The sequence below is a fragment of the Lissotriton vulgaris genome, chromosome 5 (genome assembly GCF_964263255.1).
Source record: "Lissotriton vulgaris chromosome 5, aLisVul1.2, whole genome shotgun sequence".
Taxonomy (NCBI): Eukaryota; Metazoa; Chordata; class Amphibia; order Caudata; family Salamandridae; genus Lissotriton; species Lissotriton vulgaris.
The window spans coordinates 1,866,442,027-1,866,464,165 of NC_141693.1; the positions used below are offsets into that span (position 1 = coordinate 1,866,442,027).

General features: G+C 44.5%; 1 protein-coding gene across 1 annotated transcript in view; it reads right to left on the reverse strand.

The window, feature by feature from the left end:
• Positions 1–22,139, reverse strand: part of IKZF3 (IKAROS family zinc finger 3) — a 262,154-nt gene that overhangs the window by 201,130 nt on the left and 38,885 nt on the right. The window contains exon 2 of the mRNA XM_086924363.1: positions 9,270–9,404. Within this exon, the coding sequence (XP_086780489.1) occupies positions 9,270–9,404 (135 nt within the window). The remainder of the gene's footprint in view (positions 1–9,269; positions 9,405–22,139) is intronic.

Below are 22,139 nucleotides of genomic sequence, written 5' to 3' on the forward strand. Positions count from 1 at the left end.
AGGGCCAGGTCTCTGAGCTATTTGTTGAAACTTAGGGGCACCTCTGTTTTGGGTCTGGGTCGGGTATGCTTGTTGGAGTAATACTTTTGTCTTTAAGTCTTTAGTCTTTTTATCCATTCTATCTCGCTCTTCACTCTCCCTATTCTCATAGTACTGGGTCATTGTCAAAATACCAGACGGGGTGGAGATGGGCCATGCACTTTCTGAAATTTTTAGCTTAGTCCCAAGCTCTGGTAACAGATTGGACACAAATGTATCCACAAACATTCGCTATTCCCCTTCTAAAGTCATGTCCTGTCCACTTTAGTCGGTTAATGTGCTTTCGAATCGTGTGAAAAAGTCAGAGACACTTTCATCTTTCTTCTGCTTGCAAGCAGCTAATCTGTCCCAATTGATTCGGTGAGGTATCAACATCTTTTTCATGGCAGTAAGTATCTGGTCCGGAAGGGCTAAGATCATTGGATCGGGTTTCTTACCACCAGTTCGAGCTCTGCTAGCTTCCTCAAAGTCCTTCCACGTATGGCCAAATTCTGTCTGATCATTATGGCGTATTTTGGACCATACTTCAGTCGGTACTACCTGTCCCATTAAAATATCTATATCTGCTAAAGTCATTACGCAAGATTGGAGTGTCTGAGTCAATTCCTTATAATAACCTGCCAGATTTTTACGCGGGTCAGGCAATTGGATTTTAAGTTGGAGGATGTCAGACCTTTTCCAAGGGACATGGACCCACATTTGTCGAAAACCTGTCAGTGTGTCAGAGTTGCCAATTATGCCAATAATGCGGTCTCTCCAAACAGGCTGTACCTCCCTCATTAGAAAACCCTTATTTAACGTAACACCAGATAAGGAGTCTCTGTAGGCTACCAGCATTATTAGATCGCATAAAAGTGCTGGGCCCTGTATATCCCCTTTTTCAACCTTATGGCGAAGGTCAGACAGACCTGGGGTTGGACCTGATTCTACAAAATCCTGCCACATTTGCATCAGTATATCACACATTTCACAAAAAATGTCAATCTGTTGAATGAGTGTCCACTGAACCATTGTCATCCATATATCCTGAGCGGTGCACATAGTGTTATTTTGCATCCACATATGAGCTTGTTGACTCATAGCGAGTTGTTCCTGTGTACTACCTATCAGTATGCTCAAAGTGCGTCGTCTGGGAGTGGGTGGTCTATGCGGAGTTACGTAAGGGATATAATCAGGGACCACTAACCATGCATTCACTAATAGCCCTGCACTGGGGGAAGGTGTTGGATGACTGTCAACAAGAAATGGATTGGTTCCAACGGGAGTTGAAGGCATATTAGGTTGGACAGGTACGGGACCGGTGGAAGGTGCAACAAGAGGAAAAGAAGGGTTGATTTGCATTGGTACAGTGGCCTGAACAGTCGGGGCTTTGGGAACAAGTGGCTGAGGAATCGGACAAACCAGGGCACGGGCAGGGGCAGCAACTGGAGCAGAAGCGGTGGTCAATTGGGCGGGATCAAGGGTCGGATACATGGCGGGAGTATACGGTGGAGGGGTGTTCAACATGGAGGTCACGAGAGGGTCATCCTCCTTGTCCCGGGCCTTTTCGGGAACCTTCTTTGTAATGTAACATCCATCAACCAGCATTCTATTTAATCTATGCTGTATTACTATACCCTCTTCTATTCTCTGAATATCATGATTCTGGGCTTTCTGAATCACACTCATATGCATTATTTTAGATTCGTTCTTTTTGAGTTTGATTTTTTTCTGTTTGGACTCCTTGCGCCAAACCCGAAAGGAATCAAACATCGCAGGTCTAGCTTTTCTTTGAAACAACTTTTCCTCTAAATTATGTAATACAGGAGGTTCAAAACTACCGTACATTGGCCATTGTAATTCAGCACTACCTTTTGCATATTTGTGCCAAAGTGAGGAAAACATAATCGGGCCAACACCATGTTTAGCATAGACTTCATGATTAGGGGTCCCCAAAGGAGGAATCGGACAAGATTCCTCCACTGCGGAGTCCTGTGTACAATAACAACAACACAATTTCCGAAACGTACTAAATCTAGGCATCTCTAGACGTGTATCCTGGTTCCAAACATCAAAGGGTAAAATCTAATATTTACAGCATACAACTGTACTTACCCTCTGGCTTTGGCTTTTGCAAAAGTCGAATAATACCCAAAAACCAAAATACAATTCACCAAAGAAGTGGGCCACTCCCACTCCTAGCTGACCGTTAATCTTCCATTACACGGCAAGTGTCACAAAGGTCTCGATCTCCAAAAACTAGGAACCAGAACTGGGGCATCAGTCGGGGGCGTCAGTCAGGTAGCCCACTAGAGGGAGGAATCATGCAATCGGAGACCCTGGGCCCACAAAGACAATTTTCAGCTGATGTAGTGGCGCGCCTCCCTTGGAATTCGATCACGGACCCACACGACCACCAGGCTCGATGACGACCACCGAAGACGCCCCACGTTGGGAGCCAAATTGTAGAACCGGCTTTTTGGAGACCCCTCCCCCACTAGGAGAGCCAAAGCCAGCGGTGCAGGGGACACCTAGAATCCACGGGTTCTTCTTGCTTAAATCATACATTACCAAAGAGACCAGGACAACCAGCCGTGGGGGGAAGTAAGGTATTTATTAGCTTGAGCTAAGGACAAGGTCCTAGAATGGTACAAAGACGACTGCTGCTTCAATCCGCAGTGCACACATACTTATAGTACTAGCCACGCCCATTTGCACAATACATAGTTCCACATTTTGATAAGTTCCTCATCTGACAAGTTCTTCGTCAGTCTTGTGGTGCAATCGTGGCCAGGGGACATCTGTCTCTGATTGCACAATGTACACAGCCTCGTGCTTCCTTGCTCAATTTTGTGGTCACAGGGTGCAGCCTCGTGCTTCCTTGATCAGATGGTGTGGTCACGGGGCACAGCCTCGTGCTTCCTTGACCAGATGGTGTGGTCACAGGGCACAGGAGTTGGTCGTGACAGGCTGAGTTACCAACAATGGACAGGATGTGGCTAAGTCTCTGACACAACTGGGGGGGTGAGGCACACAGGCAGCTTCTCGGAATCAGCTCAACCACAAGGAGGAAGGAGGGTTGTGCAAGTTTCAACAGGGACGTGGAAAGCAATTCTTCACCAGTTTGCCGAGAGCATGGCAACACAACATGGAGTGTTGTGGGTAATTTTAATTATAGTTCAACACCTCCACGGCATGACCTAGTACATCTGCTTTATTACATGGGCATGGGTGGACACCTTGGGGGTCATTAGGATGACGGCTGGACTGTGTCCACCCACCATCCTATCGGATAATGGGACCGCCCACCATAAGGGCGGGGTCCCGTGGGGGGAATTAGGATGTGCTCGCCACAGTGGCGGGCGCATCCTGCATTTTTAACATTGTGGCCGCCGGTGCTCTCAGCACCGCCCGCCACAATGCTAAAAATGCATGTTGTGCATGTGCCTGCACAAAGTGGCAGGCACCGCGCGGTGCCTGCCATGTTGTGCATGAACATGTAGGGGGGTACCATAGGTAAACCCATGTGCCTCCCCCACACGCCCATCCTGGGGGTCCGCAACGGGTCCCCAAACTAGAAGACTGCATGCCTTTTGTGGCGGCATTGCCGCCACGAAAGGCATCTTCTAAAGCCCATCCTAATATGGCTGGGGGTGTCTGATAGACACCACCACCATATAAACCCTTCTCCGTCCCGGTCGCAAGGTGACCAGGGCGGAAAAGCGGCAGACGGTGTTTCCGTCCGCCGCGGTCCCCCCTGCCATACTAATATGGCGGGGGGAAATGGGTGGCGGGTGGGCAAGGATGTTGTGCAGATCCCCACCGCCCGCTTGGCGGTGGCGATCCGCCCGACATCCTAATGGGCCCCTAGTTAGGTGGCTATACACCGGCATCCGAACGCAAGCCTCTATCTGCCTTTCGGACCTTCGAGGGAAATGAACAGAAGCAACAGATATGACAATTACTGACAAAGCCTGGGAGAGTATTTTAGAACACCCTAAGCGGGTCTCCCGTAACGCAAAACTCAAGTTTATACAATACATGGTACTCCATAGAGCGTATTTAACCCCAAAATGGATACATTGCATGTTTCCAGAAGCACAGAATCATTGCCCAAAATGTAAGGAGGAGGAGGCTGGCTTTGTACATATGTTATGGGCTTGCCTGCACCTCAAAGACTACTGGGGACACATTTTCAATGTGATAGGAGAAATTACACACCTTCCAATGACAGATAACATATTGAAGGGCTTGTTGGGCCTGCGCAGATGCACCAAAGCCCAGAAGTTGCACTTAGGATTTTCTGGATTTAGCGCTTTTACTAGCGATCAGAGCAATTACGATGAGATGGAAATCACCAAGGAGCCCCCCATTACATGCATGGAGGGAGGAAGTCCTCAGATGGGGTAATACGGAAAGCGCTGCACTTAGATGGGAGGAGGCAAGGGGGTTGCGAAAACGTCCTATCTCCATGGACTGGGACGTTATGTTGGAGGACTTCACGCAATTAGAGATCCCATTTTCATAAATGGATTCATTACCCTGATCTGATACGGTATTCATAACACCGACAGGGACAAACAGAATATACTACGTGGAAAGGCCCTGATACACCGAAGATGTAGGTTGTCACTCCTGATATTGAATGACTCTGTGACTAACAGGACGGCAACACAATGACAGATCAGGAAGGGGGAGTGAGAGGGTGGCGGGTAGTTCACTTAGTTCTTTTTTGGGGATGGGAAAAATACAAATTCCTGTCACAACACGTTAGTGACATCAGTGATTAACATGAATGAATCTGCATGCCGTGTTTATTGCAATGTGCATTACATGCCATAGAATTGATGGGTACAAGGTTTAAAGTATGTACGTTCAATCATAGTGAATAATGGGTTATGTTGCACTACAATTATAAATGTGAAATGCCAAGACCATTTGCCATGAGGTAATGCACCATGCATAACGGCTCAATAAAGTTTGTTAAAAAAACAAAAAACAGACTAAGGCCAATTGCAGATTCGAATAATCTTAAGTATTTATTTTCCTTTCTTTTAAGACTTTTTTGGCAAGTTCATTTCATTAGTGAAGCATGTCAATTTGTAAGACGCACCACTGTCACCAATTCTTTATATATATACATATATATATATATATATATATATATATATATATATATATATATATATATATATATATATATATATATATATATATATAACAAACAACCTTTCCTGGCTGTTCCTCGTCTCATATCAGGGCGAGCCTGTGTGGGTGCTGGACACCCTTAATTTACTTGAACAAAGTTTCTCCCAATCCGAAGAACACCACAGGCTACTTTCTGGATGCTTCAAAGTGTTTTTATTAGAGGCACGAAATCAGCAGCTCCCTACCGACGCGTTTCGCCACTAAGGCTTGGTCACGGTGACCAGTTACTGAAAATTATATGCACAGAATCTTGTTTTCACATCAGTATTTTTCTTTTGTAGTAAAAGTGCCAAATACTGTGAATCAATCTGGGTTAATCAAATATGGTGCGTACTGTGCTTTTTCTCTGTATTGCATATTTAGCTGAAGGAACATACATTGTAATACCACACAATATATCCCATTATAAATAATAACCCAATGTTGAATTCTGAAGGTAGATGAGTATTATAACTTCTCCCGAGTGATATGTAGCGTATACAATATGAACTGATACTGACTTTAATATACAGCTGGTTTGGGGTTTGCAGATGAGTGTTGGGAACATCAGGAGAAATGATCCCACACATCTGTGATCCCAACCAGAGCTTGGAGCTGAAAGCACATCACAGAAAGCCAGGCTGCGCTCAGCACTCCTCAATCTAGATAATTCATTCATAGCACAACCTTTAGACCACTGACTATCGTTAAGGATGCTGACTACACGTGGCATGTGATACAACTCAATGTTACCATGGGTGCAGACTCCCAACTAACGTGAAGGGTATTGCCTTTAGGCTTAGTAGTGAGGGCATATCCAATGGGAGCGAAGCTATTTTTGTGGTTCCATATTAAAGTCTGCTGAAAATTAAGATGCAAGGATATTGTTCTCAGAACTGTATTTTTTCAATTTATTTCATGTATATGCGGATGATACTACAGCCATGTGTGACCTTCATAGAAAGTAGGAACAGTAGCCTCTGTGAGATTCGCACGAGTACAGGGGCGCCTCCTCCGTTATGGCAGAGGAGCGTTGCCCCACTGCCACTACCCAGCTGAGGCAACAGTGAAAAATAAAATGATAATAAAATTATTTTATTATCATTTTATTTCTCACTAGCAGCCCGTCCCGACGTTGTCCGGGTATGAATTGCTGCCGGCCAGTAGTATATTGTTTTGTAGGATTTCGTTTTGATAGCATTTCTTGTCTGTGACAGGCCTGTAAAACGCTCCGATTCACAGTGCACTGCTGATGCACTTAAGAGTGCGCGCTCAGTAGTGTGTGAACAGGAGTTTCCCTACTTTATTTTTCCTTGCAAAATTATATAGCGCAAACTCGACAACATGGCATGAGCACAATTTACATTACGGAAGTACACCTTCATTTGTGGTAGGCACGGGGAAACAAAGTGAGTTGCCTGGAATCACAGGATGTTGAGCTGATGCCGACATTCGAACGTAGCTCCCCAGCTCTAAAGTTCGCAATTCTAGAACTTGTGGCGGGAGGTGTGTCTAAAAGTGTATGTCGATGCTGGCCATCAATGAGAGAGGCCTGTGCATTTTTCAAATGGGTGCTGAAAAAAATATGAGTATGTTCCTGGAGGTGTGGGCCGCCGTGCCACCAATGTACTTATCGGGGGAGGGTAAACACCCATTATTCCGCAACTTTCTTTCCGCAAACCATCACTCCGCATACTTTCATTACGAAAGTGCCATGACTCCGCAATGCCACTATAACGCATGGCATTACATTTTATGTGCTTTTACCACGCATACATTTACAACGAAATTCGTTGTAAATGCATGAATGGTCAAAGCATTTTTTTTTAAATGTTTGGATAAGTTAAGTATGGGTAAAGGGGTATATGTTTTGGGGTACTGAGGTATTTGTTTTGGAGTGTGTGGGTATTTTAAGGGTTCGAATATAGTTTTGGGTTATGGGGTACAGGGGTAGTTTTAGGGTTTAGGGATAGGTATGGGTTTTGGGGTACAGGGGTATTTTTAGGGTTCAGGGATAGGTTTGGGTTTTGGGGTATAGGGGTGTTTTTAGGGTTCAGGGGTAGGTTTGGGGTTAGGGGTACAGGGGTATTTTAAGGGTTCAGGGCTAGGTTTGGGTTTTGGGGTACAGGGGAATTTTTAGGGTTCAGGGCTAGGTTTGGGTTTTGGGGTACAGGGATATTTTAGGGTTCAGGGGTAGGTTTGGGTTTTGGGGTACAGGGTTATTTTTAGGGTTCAGGGCTAGGCTTGGGATTTGGGGTACAGGGGTATTTTTAGGGTTCAGGGTATTTTTGGGTTTTGGGGTAGAGGGGTATTTTCAGGGTTCAGGGCTAGGTTTGGGTTTTGGGGTACAGGGGTATTTTAGGATTCAGGGGTAGGTTTGGGCTTTGGGGTACAGTGGTATTTTTAGGGTTCAGGGCTAGGTTTGGGATTTGGGGTACAGGGGTATTTTTAGGGTTCAGGGTAGGTTTGGGTTTTGGGGTAGAGGGGTATTTTCAGGGTTCAGGGCTAGGTTTGGGTTTTGGGGTACAGGGGTATTTTAGGATTCAGGGGTCGGTTTGGGTTTTGGGGTAGAGTGGTATTTTTAGGGTTCAGGGCTAGGTTTGGGTTTTGGGGTACAGGGGTATTTTTAGGGTTCAGGGTAGGTTTGGGTTTTGGGGTAGAGGGGTATTTTCAGGGTTCAGGGCTAGGTTTGGGTTTTGGGGTACAGGGTATTTTAGGATTCAGGGGTAGGTTTGGGTTTTGGGGTACAGTGGTATTTTTAGGGTTCAGGGCTAGGTTTGGGTTTTGGGGTACAGGGTATATTTATAGGGTTAAGATGGGTACGTGTTTAAGGGTGTTGGGGTATTTTAAGAAGTAAGGGTGGGTTATGAATAGGGGGTGCAGGGGTATTTAAAGGGAGCAGGTTGGGATTAGCACACGATATGAGACATGGCATGAAGGGTGGAACGTACCACACGCCCCCAGCGTTTGTCACGCCCGTAGCACACGCCCACAGCACAACGCAGACACGCCCACAAGGGAATTCTTTGCTGGCACAGTTCTTTTACCTTTTAAATGTATATGGTGGGCGTCTTCATAGCCTATTTCCTTCTGCTGCAACTGCCCTTTCCAACGCTGTATTGGGTGTTGTGATTGGTGCTGTGGTTCCTGAGATTATCCGCCTCAAAGGTTTGGGCTCTCTCTTTATTATATTAGTATGGATACATTAGGACAGTGGTTCTTAACATGGTCAGTGGACCCCTGAGTGTCCACAAAGCCTACTGAGGAGGAAAATGAAATAATATTAACAGATGAATGAATCTATACAAATAACGAAGCAAAATGTTTTTTAAGACATTCTGGAAATGTGAACTAATTTTAAATTGGAGGCTAACTTTTAAGTTAGTATCCTCAGATAGATTTGTGAAGCAGTGCATGTGCATCAAACATAATATAGTATGGTTAATGAGTTGCCTCAACTGATTTTAGGATAGCTCCATCCTTCCTAATGAAATAACATTTTTTATTTTTTAACTTGTTTGAAAATTAAATTAAATATTTAGCAATTTGTGTACTTGTTTGAAGAATGCTTGTTTCTGTATTTTTTGTGTATTGTTTTGTAGTTCATATTATCAAAATGCTTAGGCCGTGGTCCATGGCTTTCAGTACTGACTCATTGAGGGTCCCCGGATTCCAATAATGATTCAATTGGGATCCTTGGGTTGCAGGAATGATTAACCCCTTCGGGGCTGATGACGAGCTGGGCTCGTCATCGCGTAGCCTCCTCGCACGCTGATGCCGAGCCCAGCTCGTCATGGAACATGTGATATTAAAAATCTCAGCGTGCGAGCAAAATAACGCTAGCACGCATGAGGTTAAGTGGGGATCCACAGAAGTCAAAGGGTTGAGAACCACTGCATTAGGGGATATGGCAAAACTAAGTTAGCTTGTCTCTACCTGCATCCTTTTGTACTAGATGATCTAGTTATCACTTTTTATTGTAGAGCTCAAACTTATCTGGTACACTCCATTGCAATGCTTCAAACGTAATTTCTGCTGGAATGCAGGTTTTTTATAACTCTTACCTCCCATATCTTTATGTTCTTTCTGTTCATCCTCCCCAGCAGCATGATTATGTTCCTCAATGTCCTCATGTGTAAGGTTGATGTGATTGTCCACCTCCTGCTTTATTAACCCCTTTGAGCTGCTAATGCTTAAATCTGAAAAAGAGTATAACATGAGAGACCAGTTACTAACAGAGCTGTGCAATAAGGAGATTTGAGATTTGTTTCTCCAAATTGTTCTAGTCATTTGTGGGTGTTAAGATCGAGACTATATATTCAAAGTCATTTTGTACTAAGCTAATAGTACTTTGCGTCCTGAATGTCTTTAGACTGAGTCACCAGGTTAAGCCTTGTCTAAGTACTTTAATTTGGAAGAGGAACCAAATATCATTCGTTTTTTGGGTAGACCAAAATAAAGCGAATTAGCGTACTGGGAAGTTGTGAGGGCATGGATAATGGTTTTTCTAGCACCTAAAGAGAGAAAATCTAGGACCTTTACACAAGAGTTTTCAGAAGTCCAAAGCATGTGGAAGTACCTGTTTGAATGTGATTTTTATTGAAGTCTAAGAGCCTTTTTATGAGTTTGGCGGTCAGTAAAATGCCGTATCGGCGGTGGTGGTCCGACTGTGGAGAGCTTGGCGGTCCAACTACTGTATTATGAGTTGAGGGGGGTGCCTTTATGAAGACCACAGCTGAACCACCAAGACGCCCAGCAGACCGATGGGTCCGCGGTCGTGGAAAAGCAGCCGCCATAGAGCGGTACAGGGGACTCCGTATTACGAGTTGCCTTTTGAAAGGTGGCAGACATGAAGGATTTGGGGTGCATACTCACCCCTTTCTTGTTTCTTTCAGGCAGAAACTGACATGGATCCCTTTCTTCAGGTTCCCCCTTCACAGCAGGATGTTCACCCTGAGGATTACGACCCTGTTTGCGATGATCTTCAGGTGAGTCCCATTTGTATCATATACCCATTGCCAGGACTGCCCACATATGGGCTGGACCTCGGCAATGGGTAGATGGTATTTTCCACATAGATCATCCATATGACTCGCTCCCCTCACAGGCTGAGTGGTCGCTCCCAGTGTCCCTACAGACATCTGGTATCATAGCGCTGCATTGCTTCGTTTGCTTTGTATTGTGTCATTTATTTTGCCTACTGTTTGCCGATTTACCGCTTTGCTCATTTGCGCTCTGTGCATTTCATTGTGGTGTTTTAAGGCTGCTAGCGCGTTCACCTCCAGTTTGCTCCCCCCTCCGCCTCCATTTTGTTTGTTGTTGCCTCCTCGTGTGCCCGCCCCGCCTCCCAGCTGAGACGCCCTCCCACTGAATAGAAATAGCGCTCCTCTCCCGGGAAGCGCCGTGACTCGCTCCCCTCACAGGCTGAGTGGTCGCTCCCAGTGTCCCTACAGACATCTGGTATCATAGCGCTGCATTGCTTCGTTTGCTTTGTATTGTGTCATTTATTTTGCCTACTGTTTGCCGATTTACCGCTTTGCTCATTTGCGCTCTGTGCATTTCATTGTGGTGTTTTAAGGCTGCTAGCGCGTTCACCTCCAGTTTGCTCCCCCCTCCGCCTCCATTTTGTTTGTTGTTGCCTCCTCGTGTGCCCGCCCCGCCTCCCAGCTGAGACGCCCTCCCACTGAATAGAAATAGCGCTCCTCTCCCGGTAAGCGCCGTGACTCGCTCCCCTCACAGGCTGAGTGGTCGCTCCCAGTGTCCCTACAGACATCTGGTATCATAGCGCTGCATTGCTTCGTTTGCTTTGTATTGTGTCATTTATTTTGCCTACTGTTTGCCGATTTACCGCTTTGCTCATTTGCGCTCTGTGCATTTCATTGGGGTGTTTTAAGGCTGCTAGCGCGTCCACCTCCAGTTTGCTCCCTCCTCCGCCTCCATTTTGTTTGTTGTTGCCTCCTCGTGTGCCCGCCCCGCCTCCCAGCTGAGACGCCCTCCCACTGAATAGAAATAGCGCTCCTCTCCCGGTAAGCGCCGTGACTCGTTCCCCTCACAGGCTGAGTGGTCGCTCCCAGTGTCCCTACAGACATCTGGTATCATAGCGCTGCATTGCTTCGTTTGCTTTGTATTGTGTCATTTATTTTGCCTACTGTTTGCCGATTTACCGCTTTGCTCATTTGCGCTCTGTGCATTTCATTGTGGTGTTTTAAGGCTGCTAGCGCGTTCACCTCCAGTTTGCTCCCCCCTCCGCCTCCATTTTGTTTGTTGTTGCCTCCTCGTGTGCCTGCCCGCCTCCCAGCTGAGACGCCCTCCCACTGAATAGAAATAGCGCTCCTCTCCCGGTAAGCGCCGTGACTCGCTCCCCTCACAGGCTGAGTCGTCGCTCCCAGTGTCCCTACAGACATCTGGTATCATAGCGCTGCATTGCTTCGTTTGCTTTGTATTGTGTCATTTATTTTGCCTACTGTTTGCCGATTTACCGCTTTGCTCATTTGCGCTCTGTGCATTTCATTGTGGTGTTTTAAGGCTGCTAGCGCGTTCACCTCCACTTTGCTCCCCCCTCCGCCTCCATTTTGTTTGTTGTTGCCTCCTCGTGTGCCCGCCCCGCCTCCCAGCTGAGACGCCCTCCCACTGAATAGAAATAGCGCTCCTCTCCCGGTAAGCGCCGTGACTCGCTCCCCTCACAGGCTGAGTGGTTGCTCCCAGTGTCCCTACAGACATCTGGTATCATAGCGCTGCATTGCTTCGTTTGCTTTGTATTGTGTCATTTATTTTGCCTACTGTTTGCCGATTTACCGCTTTGCTCATTTGCGCTCTGTGCATTTCATTGTGGTGTTTTAAGGCTGCTAGCGCGTCCACCTCCAGTTTGCTCCCTCCTCCGCCTCCATTTTGTTTGTTGTTGCCTCCTCGTGTGCCCGCCCCGCCTCCCAGCTGAGACGCCCTCCCACTGAATAGAAATAGCGCTCCTCTCCCGGTAAGCGCCGTGACTCGCTCCCCTCACAGGCTGAGTGGTCGCTCCCAGTGTCCCTACAGACATCTGGTATCATAGCGCTGCATTGCTTCGTTTGCTTTGTATTGTGTCATTTATTTTGCCTACTGTTTGCCGATTTACCGCTTTGCTCATTTGCGCTCTGTGCATTTCATTGTGGTGTTTTAAGGCTGCTAGCGCGTTCACCTCCAGTTTGCTCCCCCCTCCGCCTCCATTTTGTTTGTTTTTGCCTCCTCGTGTGCCCGCCCCGCCTCCCAGCTGAGACGCCCTCCCACTGAATAGAAATAGCGCTCCTCTCCCGGTAAGCGCTGTGACTCGCTCCCCTCACAGGCTGAGTGGTCGCTCCCAGTGTCCCTACAGACATCTGGTATCATAGCGCTGCATTGCTTCGTTTGCTTTGTATTGTGTCATTTATTTTGCCTACTGTTTGCCGATTTACCGCTTTGCTCATTTGCGCTCTGTGCATTTCATTGTGGTGTTTTAAGGCTGCTAGCGCGTTCACCTCCAGTTTGCTCCCCCTTCCGCCTCCATTTTGTTTGTTGTTGCCTCCTCGTGTGCCCGCCCCGCCTCCCAGCTGAGACGCCCTCGCCCCTCCCCTCCACTCTCCACATATGACAGTAGTTCCCGCGCGCAGCGACCGCGCCCTATGCGCGCCGAAGGTGCGCCAAAGGTAAGCCCGTCTACGCCCGTCCGCGCCTGGACCGCGCCCAGCGCCAGACCCCCTGCCCCACGCGCTGCCCAGCCCTCCCGCATTACCTACAATGCCGCCACCCTCCTAGCCCTTAACCCCGGTCGCGCCCCCACCTGCGTCCAAGCCGCCCCTGGACATACCCATGGACCTTTCTCCTGCTACTCCTGCAAATTCAGCGGCACCGACAACATCTCCGCTACGACCACACCACTGACCCCCGACCCCAACCACCTACAATGCATCCTTCTCAACACCCGATCAGTCCACAGGCACGCCATTGACCTATGGAATCTACTAGACACCATTTCTCCAGACATCGCCTTCCTAACGGAAACATGGATGAATGCTTCCTCCGCACCAGAGATCACCATTGCCATCCCTGAAGACTATAAGATCACTCGCAAAGACCGTACCAGCCACACAGGAGGAGGAATCGCTATTGTCCATAAGAAGTCAATCCGCATCTCAACCAGCTCTGACGCCAACCTCGCCAACTCCGAACACCTTCACTTCCAGATCCACATCGACCCCAAAACCACACTCAGAGGCACCCTCCTCTACAGACCACCAGGACCCCGCGCAAAATTCAGTGAAGACATCACGGACTTCATCACTCCACACGCGCTCCCCTCCAAAGAATACATCCTTCTGGGAGACCTCAACTTTCACCTTGAAAAGATCAACGACCACAACACCACCACCCTCCTGGACAACCTCGCCAACCTCGGACTTAAACAACTGGTCACTTCCCCCACCCACATCGCAGGTCACACACTCGACCCCATCTTCACCTCCAGCAATCATGTCTCCTTCAGCCACACTACGGATATCCTCTGGACTGACCACAGCTGCGTTCACTTCACCTACAACAAGCCCAAACCCACCAACCACCTCCAACCAACTCTGCAAAGAAACTGGAACAAAATCACCACCGACCAGATCTCCTCATCGCTCCTTCTAAACACCCCAGCCCACTCCTCGGACCCAAACCTAGCCGCCGCCAACTTCACCCTATGGTTATCCAACACCGCCGACACCTTAGCACCACTGAAAAAACGTCAAAGCAAACCTGGCAACAAGAAGGCCTCATGGTTCAACGATGACCTTAAGAAGTCCAAGAAACTCTGCCGCACCCTTGAAAAAGCATGGAAAAAAGACCCAACCACCAGCACCAAGGACGCCTTCAAAAACGCCACCCGCACTCACCACCAACTAATCCGAAAGGCCAAGAAAACAGCAATCAAGGATCGACTTGACAACAACGCCCACAACAGCAAGGAACTCTTCAACATCGTCAAGGAGTTTTCCAATCCCTCGGCCAACTCCAACGACATCACCCCCTCTCAAGCCCTCTGCGACTCCCTAGCCTCATTCTTCCACAACAAGATTGCAGACATCCACAACAGCTTCGACAACCAACCCGGAGCCCAACCCACCCAACCATTTGCTGAACACTCTCCCCCCGCGAACACCCTTAACAACTGGAACCCAATCTCCACTGAGGACACCATCCGCTTGATGAACTCCATCCACTCAGGATCCCCCACTGACCCATGCCCTCATCACATCTTCAACAAAGCAGACTCCGTCATAGCACCGCACCTTCGAGACGTCATCAACTGCTCCTCCAACTCCGTCACCTTTCCGGAAAACTGGAAACACGCTGAACTCACCGCCCTTCTGAAGAAACCCACAGCGGACCCCACCGAACTCAAAAATTACCGCCCCATCTCGCTCCTTCCATTCCCGGCCAAAGTCATCGAGAAAGCTGTCAACAACCAGCTCGCCGCCTTCCTCGAAGCCAACAAATCCCTCGACTCCTCACAATCTGGCTTCCGAGCAAAACACAGCACTGAGACCGCCCTCATCGCAGCAACAGACGACATTCGAACTCTACTGGACAATGGAGACACAGTCGCCCTCATCCTCCGCGACCTCTCTGCAGCATTCAACACAGTTTGCCCCAGCACCCTTTTACAACGCCTCAACAACATCGGAATACATGGAAAAGCACTTGAATGGATCACCTCGTTCCTCACCGGAAGAACCCAGAGAGTCCGCCTTCCACCATTCAAGTCCGAGGCCACCGAAGTCATCTGTGGCGTACCACAAGGATCCTCTCTCAGCCCCACCCTCTTCAACGTATACATGAGCCCCCTCGCGACCATCTCCCGCCAACACAACCTCAACATCATCTCTTACGCAGATGACACTCAACTGATCCTTTCTCTCACCAAGGACCCCAGCACCGCCAAAACTAACCTACACGAAGGAATGAAAGAAGTTGCTGAATGGATGAAACACAGCCGCCTGAAACTGAACTCAGATAAAACAGAAGTCCTCATCCTAGGTACATCCCCCTCTGCATGGGACGACTCTTGGTGGCCGGAAGCCCTTGGAAAAGCACCCATCCCGACAGACCACGCACGGAACCTAGGCGTTATCCTGGATTCTTCACTTTCAATGAACAGACAAGTCAGCGCCGTATCCTCATCCTGCTTCAACATTCTTCGCATGCTCAAAAAAACATTTCGCTGGATCCCCACCGAAACCAGGAAAACAGTCACCCATGCTCTGGTCACGAGCCGACTGGACTACGGCAACACCCTCTACGCAGGCACTACCGCTAAACTCCAAAAGAAACTCCAACGCATCCAAAACGCCTCAGCCAGAATCATATTAGACATCCCACGCAACGAACACATCTCTGATCACCTGAAAGACCTCCACTGGCTACCCGTCAATAAGAGAATCACTTTCCGACTGCTAACCCACGCACACAAATCACTCTACGACATCGGACCAGAATGCCTCAACTCAAGACTGTCCTTCTACACCCCCTCCCGCCAACTACGCTCCTCCAGCCAAGCCCTCGCCACTGTACCTCGCATCAACAAGACCACCATGGGAGGCAGATCCTTCTCATACCTGGCTGCTAAAACATGGAACTCACTCCCCACTCACCTTCGCCTTACCCAAAACCACCTAGCCTTCAGAAAGCAACTTAAAACGTGGATATTTGACAAGTAATCCTCCTCCCCCTCCTTAGCACCTTGAGACCCTCTGGGTATGTAGTGCGCTATATAAATTCTCTGACTTGACTTGACTTGACTATGTGTGCATTCTACACATATGAAGTTGAAATGTACACACAGGCATTGATATAATTCTTCACAATATCCAGCACTCTTTAGCAAAGTAAGAATAGTCTATTTCTATACAATGTAGTCACAACAAAATTTGATAAACAGTGTTATATCACAATATTCCATTCAGTAAGTCCCGGTAAATCATGAGTCTTCAGTGGATGAGTGATACATTCTTTATTTGTTTCAAAAGATCTGAGTTCTGTCTTCATAAAAACAAAGTTGTAGCCGGTGCCTACGCGTTTCGTCCAACGAGGACTTCTTCAGGGCTACAAATGACATATATATACATTATTCACAATCTATACATATATACATTTTTCATAATCTGCATATGACATCAATTCTTTAAAAAACAAAACATATACAATATTTACAAACTTTGTACACAATTTGCAATTATTTAACATTTGTTTCGAACCATTAACAGTTCCACTGAAGCTTTTCCTTTTTTCTGAGCCTTGTCTCTATCTTAGTCTATTTTAGAATTGGGATTCTGTATTCTTTGCGAAAAAACAGGACTGTCTATGATGTGTATTCAAAGTCTGGTGGGGTTAACATTTTTTCTCCTGAGCAGTAATAGAAGGTGAACTTAGTAAATTAGAGGATTCTTTGTCAGAACATGAAATTTTCTGAGAAAAGGGGATTGGAGTCCTATTGTTATTGCTATGGAACCTACATTTTCATTCTTAGGAAGTTTGATATTTTCATTTTTACCCGTACTATTGTAAAAAAAGGCATACATAGTATTTCTTACCAGATGAGTCACTGTCTGGATTGAATAAAGTTTTACTGTTTCTTCTCGTGATGATTGTGTGTATGAGTCACTTCCTTAATATATTTGTTGCAATCTTTGTATCATTCTTGTTCTATAAAAAATGAGGGGGAAGTTTGTTCAGTTTTGTATAGATATCTTCCCTTTACCAAAGCACAAATGACACAGACGAAACAAAGTATCATACGAATTAAGTATGAGACACATAAATGTGCATCTGCTGATACACAATTTTTGCCTACCTTATACATTTTCAAATAGCATCTTTCCTGATATATATCTCATAGTATCTTGATGATAGATAGTCTCTGATGTGTTGAATTTTTACAGGTCCAACATGCTACAAAAGCAAGTAATATGTACTATGTTAATATTTATTATTTATATTTTTCATTTAGTTTATAAGGAAAAAGACACTATAATGCATCCACATTTCATTATGGGGAGTAATGAGCTTTTCAAATATAGAGACGTTTTTTTATAAAACAGATTCCATCATTGGGTTTTCTTCCAATAGTTATGGTAGAGTGACTCCAATATCCTGATATGCTAGCCGTTTTTAAAAAAGAGCAGGGCTATTCCCAAGCATACTGATCATTGTTAAGCAATGGGGCATGGAGTATTCATGTCTTGTATATTATCGATATCCATAGCAATTTCAGTAATGAGATTGCGATCTTATCAGAACTAAAAATAAGGCGAAAGCATTCTTTAATCTAATCTATCCGGGATATTCCGAGCAGAGTAACCCCTTGCACTTACTTGTATTTGGTCAGACAGCTGGCTTCGTGGCGTCGTAACCACAGCGGCTTGCAAACAAATGCGTTCTGTCTCGGGTTTAAATAGCCCGCTAAAGTGCAGTAATTGTAAACAGCTGACTGTGGTTTAAGTCACGTGACTCTTTTCATTGACATGCACACGCCATCTTTAAATGTCCATGAGCGCTAGGTTGTATATAGAAATTTGCGACGATTTCTTATGAAACGGTCTGTATTTCAATTCGAAGGGTTTAATTAGTTAGTCGTGTTTTTTGTATATATTTATAAGGTTGCTGTTTTCGGCTCTGCTTTTTTTATTTTATTTCGTTTTGTGTCAATGCCTTTCTTAATGAGAGTCGGCAATTGGACGGCGTCATTTCAGTGTGCCTTTATTCTTTGCGAAAGCGCACACGCGCCATCTTAAAACGGTACAAATAAAAGGATTTATTATCGAACAGTCCCAAAACGTCATACGTATGCCCATGTGCTTTTAAAAAGCTACTGTGATACATGTTTAATGTCGCGTGCCATTTATTATTTCCATTTTATCATTAACTTAAAGTATAGATTCGGCTTCGAATTTTTTCATTTTGTATGATGCGCGATCATTTTTATATTTATTATGAGTGTTATTATTTGAATTCTCAGCCATATAATTTCTACACTCATTTGTAGAGGATATATTTGTAAGGGCATGAGATAATATATGTCAATAAAAATATAATGGTTAAAATAGCACATGTAGTTGCCATAGATACACCACCATTATATACCTGCCCGATTCAGAAATTACAACTAACAGGTTGGGGGTTGGGGGTAGTATCATAAAAAAGCAACCAGAAGACATATAATTAATCGTATTTAAAAAAAAAATTCTTAAGTTTGCAAAAAAGCTAGGCTCCTGCTTAATCCATTCCCAATGTTATGTAGATATGTCCTGCAAAACCAAATGCAAGAATTAGGAAAATTAAAACAACCATATGACCAGGTAAATACGTTGGAATAATGTTATTTTAACCTTTCCAAAATGGCGCTCAAGAACAGATCCAATAATTAGGATAAACCAGTGGATATTTTCTCATGCCCTTAAAAATATATCCTCTACAAATGAGTGTAGAAATTATATGGCTGAGAATTCAAATAATAACACTCATAATAAATATAAAAATGATCGCGCATCATACAAAATGAAAAAATTCGAAGCCGAATCTATACTTTAAATTAATGATAAAATGGAAATAATTAATGGCACGCGACATTAAACATGTATCACAATAGCTTTTTAAAAGCACATGGGCATACGTATGACGCTTTGGGACTGTTCGATAATAAATCCTTTTATTTGTACCGTTTTAAGATGGCGCGTGTGCGCTTTCGCAAAGAATAAAGGCACACTGAAATGACGCCATCCAATTGCCGACTCTCATTAAGAAAGGCATTGACACAAAACAAAATAAAATAAAAAAAGCAGAGCCGAAAACAGCAACCTTATAAATATATATAAAAAACACGACTAACTAATTAAACCCTTCGAATTGAAATACAGACCGTTTCATAAGAAATCGTCGCAAATTTCTATATACAACCTAGCGCTCATGGACATTTAAAGATGGCGTGTGCATGTCAATGAAAAGAGTGACGTGACTTAAACCACAGTCAGCTGTTTACAATTACTGCACTTTAGCGGGCTGTTTAAACCCGAGACAGAACGCATTTGTTTGCAAGCCGCTGTGGTTACGATGCCACGAAGCCAGCTGTCTGACCAAATACAAGTAAGTGCAAGGGGTTACTCTGCTCGGAATATCCCGGATAGATTAGATTAAAGAATGCTTTCGCCTTATTTTTAGTTCTGATAAGATCGCAATCTCATTACTGAAATTGCTATGGATATCGATAATATACAAGACATGAATACTCCATGCCTCATTGCTTAACAATGATCAGTATGCTTGGGAATAGCCCTGCTCTTTTTTAAAAACGGCTAGTATATCAGGATATTGGAGTCACTCTACCATAACTATTGGAAGAAAACCCAATGATGGAATCTGTTGTATAAAAAAAGTCTCTATATTTGAAATGCTCATTACTCCCCATAATGAAATGTGGATGCATTATAGTGTCTTTTTCCTTATAAATTAAATGAAAAATATAAATAATAAATATTAACATAGTACATATTACTTGCTTTTGTAGCATGTTGGACCTGTAAAAACTCAACACATCAAAGACTATCTATCATCAAGATACTATGAGATATATATCAGGAAAGATGCTATTTGAAAGTGTATAAGGTAGGCAAAAATTGTTTATCAGCAGATGCACATTTATGTGTCTCATACTTAATTCGTATGATACTTTGTTTCGTCTGTGTCATTTGTGCTTTGGTAAAGGGAAGATATCTATACAAAACTGAACAAACTTCCCCCTCATTTTTTATAGAACAATAATGATACAAAGATTGCAACAAATATATTAAGGAAGTGACTCATACACACAATCATCACGAGAAGAAACAGTAAAACTTTATTCAATCCAGACAGTGACTCATCTGGTAAGAAATACTAGGTATGCCTTTTTTTACAATAGTACGGGTAAAAATGAAAATATCAAACTTCCTAAGAATTAAAATGTAGGTTCCATAGCAATAACAATAGGACTCCAATCCCCTTTTCTCAGAAAATGTCATGTTCTAATAAAGAATCCTCTAATTTACTAAGTTCACCTTCTATTACTGCTCTGGAGAAAAAATGTTAACCCCACCAGACTTTGAATACACATCATAGACAGTCCTGTTTTTTCGCAAAGAATACAGAATCCCAATTCTAAAATAGACTAAGATAGAGACAAGGCTCAGAAAAAAGGAAAAGCTTCAGTGGAATTGTAAATGGTTCGAAACAAATGTTAAATAATTGCAAATTGTGTATAAAGTTTGTAAATATTGTATATGGTTTGTTTTTTAAAGAATTGATGTCATATGTAGATTATGAAAAATGTATATATGTATAGATTGTGAATAATGTATATATATGTCATTTGTAGCCCTGAAGAAGTCCTTGTTGGACGAAACGCGTAGGCACCGGCTACACTTTGTTTTTATGAAGACAGAACTCAGATCTTTTGAAACAAATAAAGAATTTATCACTCGTCCACTGAAGACTCATGATTTACCGGGACTTACTGAATGGAATATTGTGATATAACACTGTTTATCAAATTTTGTTGTGACTACATTGTATAGAAATAGACCATTCTTACTTTGCTAAAGAGTGCTGGACATTGTGGAGAATTATGTTTGTTTGAGACTTTTCAGTCTTAGGGAGATCGAGGGGTTTTGGATCTCCAGTCCTTAGCACCTAAAATTTGCTGATATAAATTTGACACTAGTGGATAGGTGCAATAGTGTATAGCCTCAAACCCCTGTGCTCAGTGTGTATAAAACAGGCATAGGTATATTAGGAAAAAGATCCGTATGATCTCCACACCCACAATGCCAACACCATGGTCAACTCGCAAAACTGAGGTCTTCAGATCTTCAGTACTGTGGTCTACTGGCGGGCACAGATGTGATTCTTGGGCAGTCAGACTGCCAACTCGTAATCAGGCTTTTAGTTCCTAAAAATCTCCACAGGGATGGGATATAAGTCAAATTCGGATGGGCACAAGAGGTTGTTACAATTTAGCTATTTTTCTCAATTGTCAGAAATTTCGTTTTATCACTGTTTAGCTTCAGATGGTTTTCGCTCTTCCATGAAGAAACCATCATTGCTTACAGCTGCTGTGGGATGTGCTGCCATCTTTGGCTATTGACGATATCAATTGCGTGTCATCAGCATATGACAACACCTTGTACACTATACTCTGGTTCAAGGACTTCAGATAAGTGATATAGATGTTAAAGAGCGTGGGGGTTCAAAGATGACCCTTGTGGCACTCCACAATCCGGGAGAGTTGGGCCCCAGTTGAAAGCTGGAAGACGAACAGAAATCTATTAGAACGAAAATTAGAAAACCAAGTAAGGGTTGGATTTTCAGGACCTATACCCATTAATCTCTGAATGAGGATGGACTGGGATACAGTATCAAAAGCTGTCTGACTCCAAACTGTCAGCTCATGACTTTAATTTTGGACTAAGATGAAGATGATTGACCTGGGGGTACTATACCACCAATCGTATTAGCTTGAGTTTGTTGCGGAATGCTGCCTTTGACTTTACTTAGTGCAAACATTGCAATTCAATCAACTATCCAACCCTGATAAAGTCTGCACGCGTTGGCTGGGCTGACGTGCAATTGTGAATATGATTAAACTTCAATAAAGAGGATTGAAACTGACATACTAGATTCCTGAGTAATTTATTTGGACATTAACAACGAATATATGTTGATATAGAACTGTATGGACTCTGTTGGAATGCTATGAATTGAGCCAAATCGATTATATAATTGTATGCTCCTTTTCATTTATGTTTGTTAGCATTGGATTGTTTGTTTACTGCAGGGCAGTGGGCACATGAAAAGTTGAGCATAAATAAAATATACTGTAACACACCTTTACACTACTGCGACGTCTTGGGGCA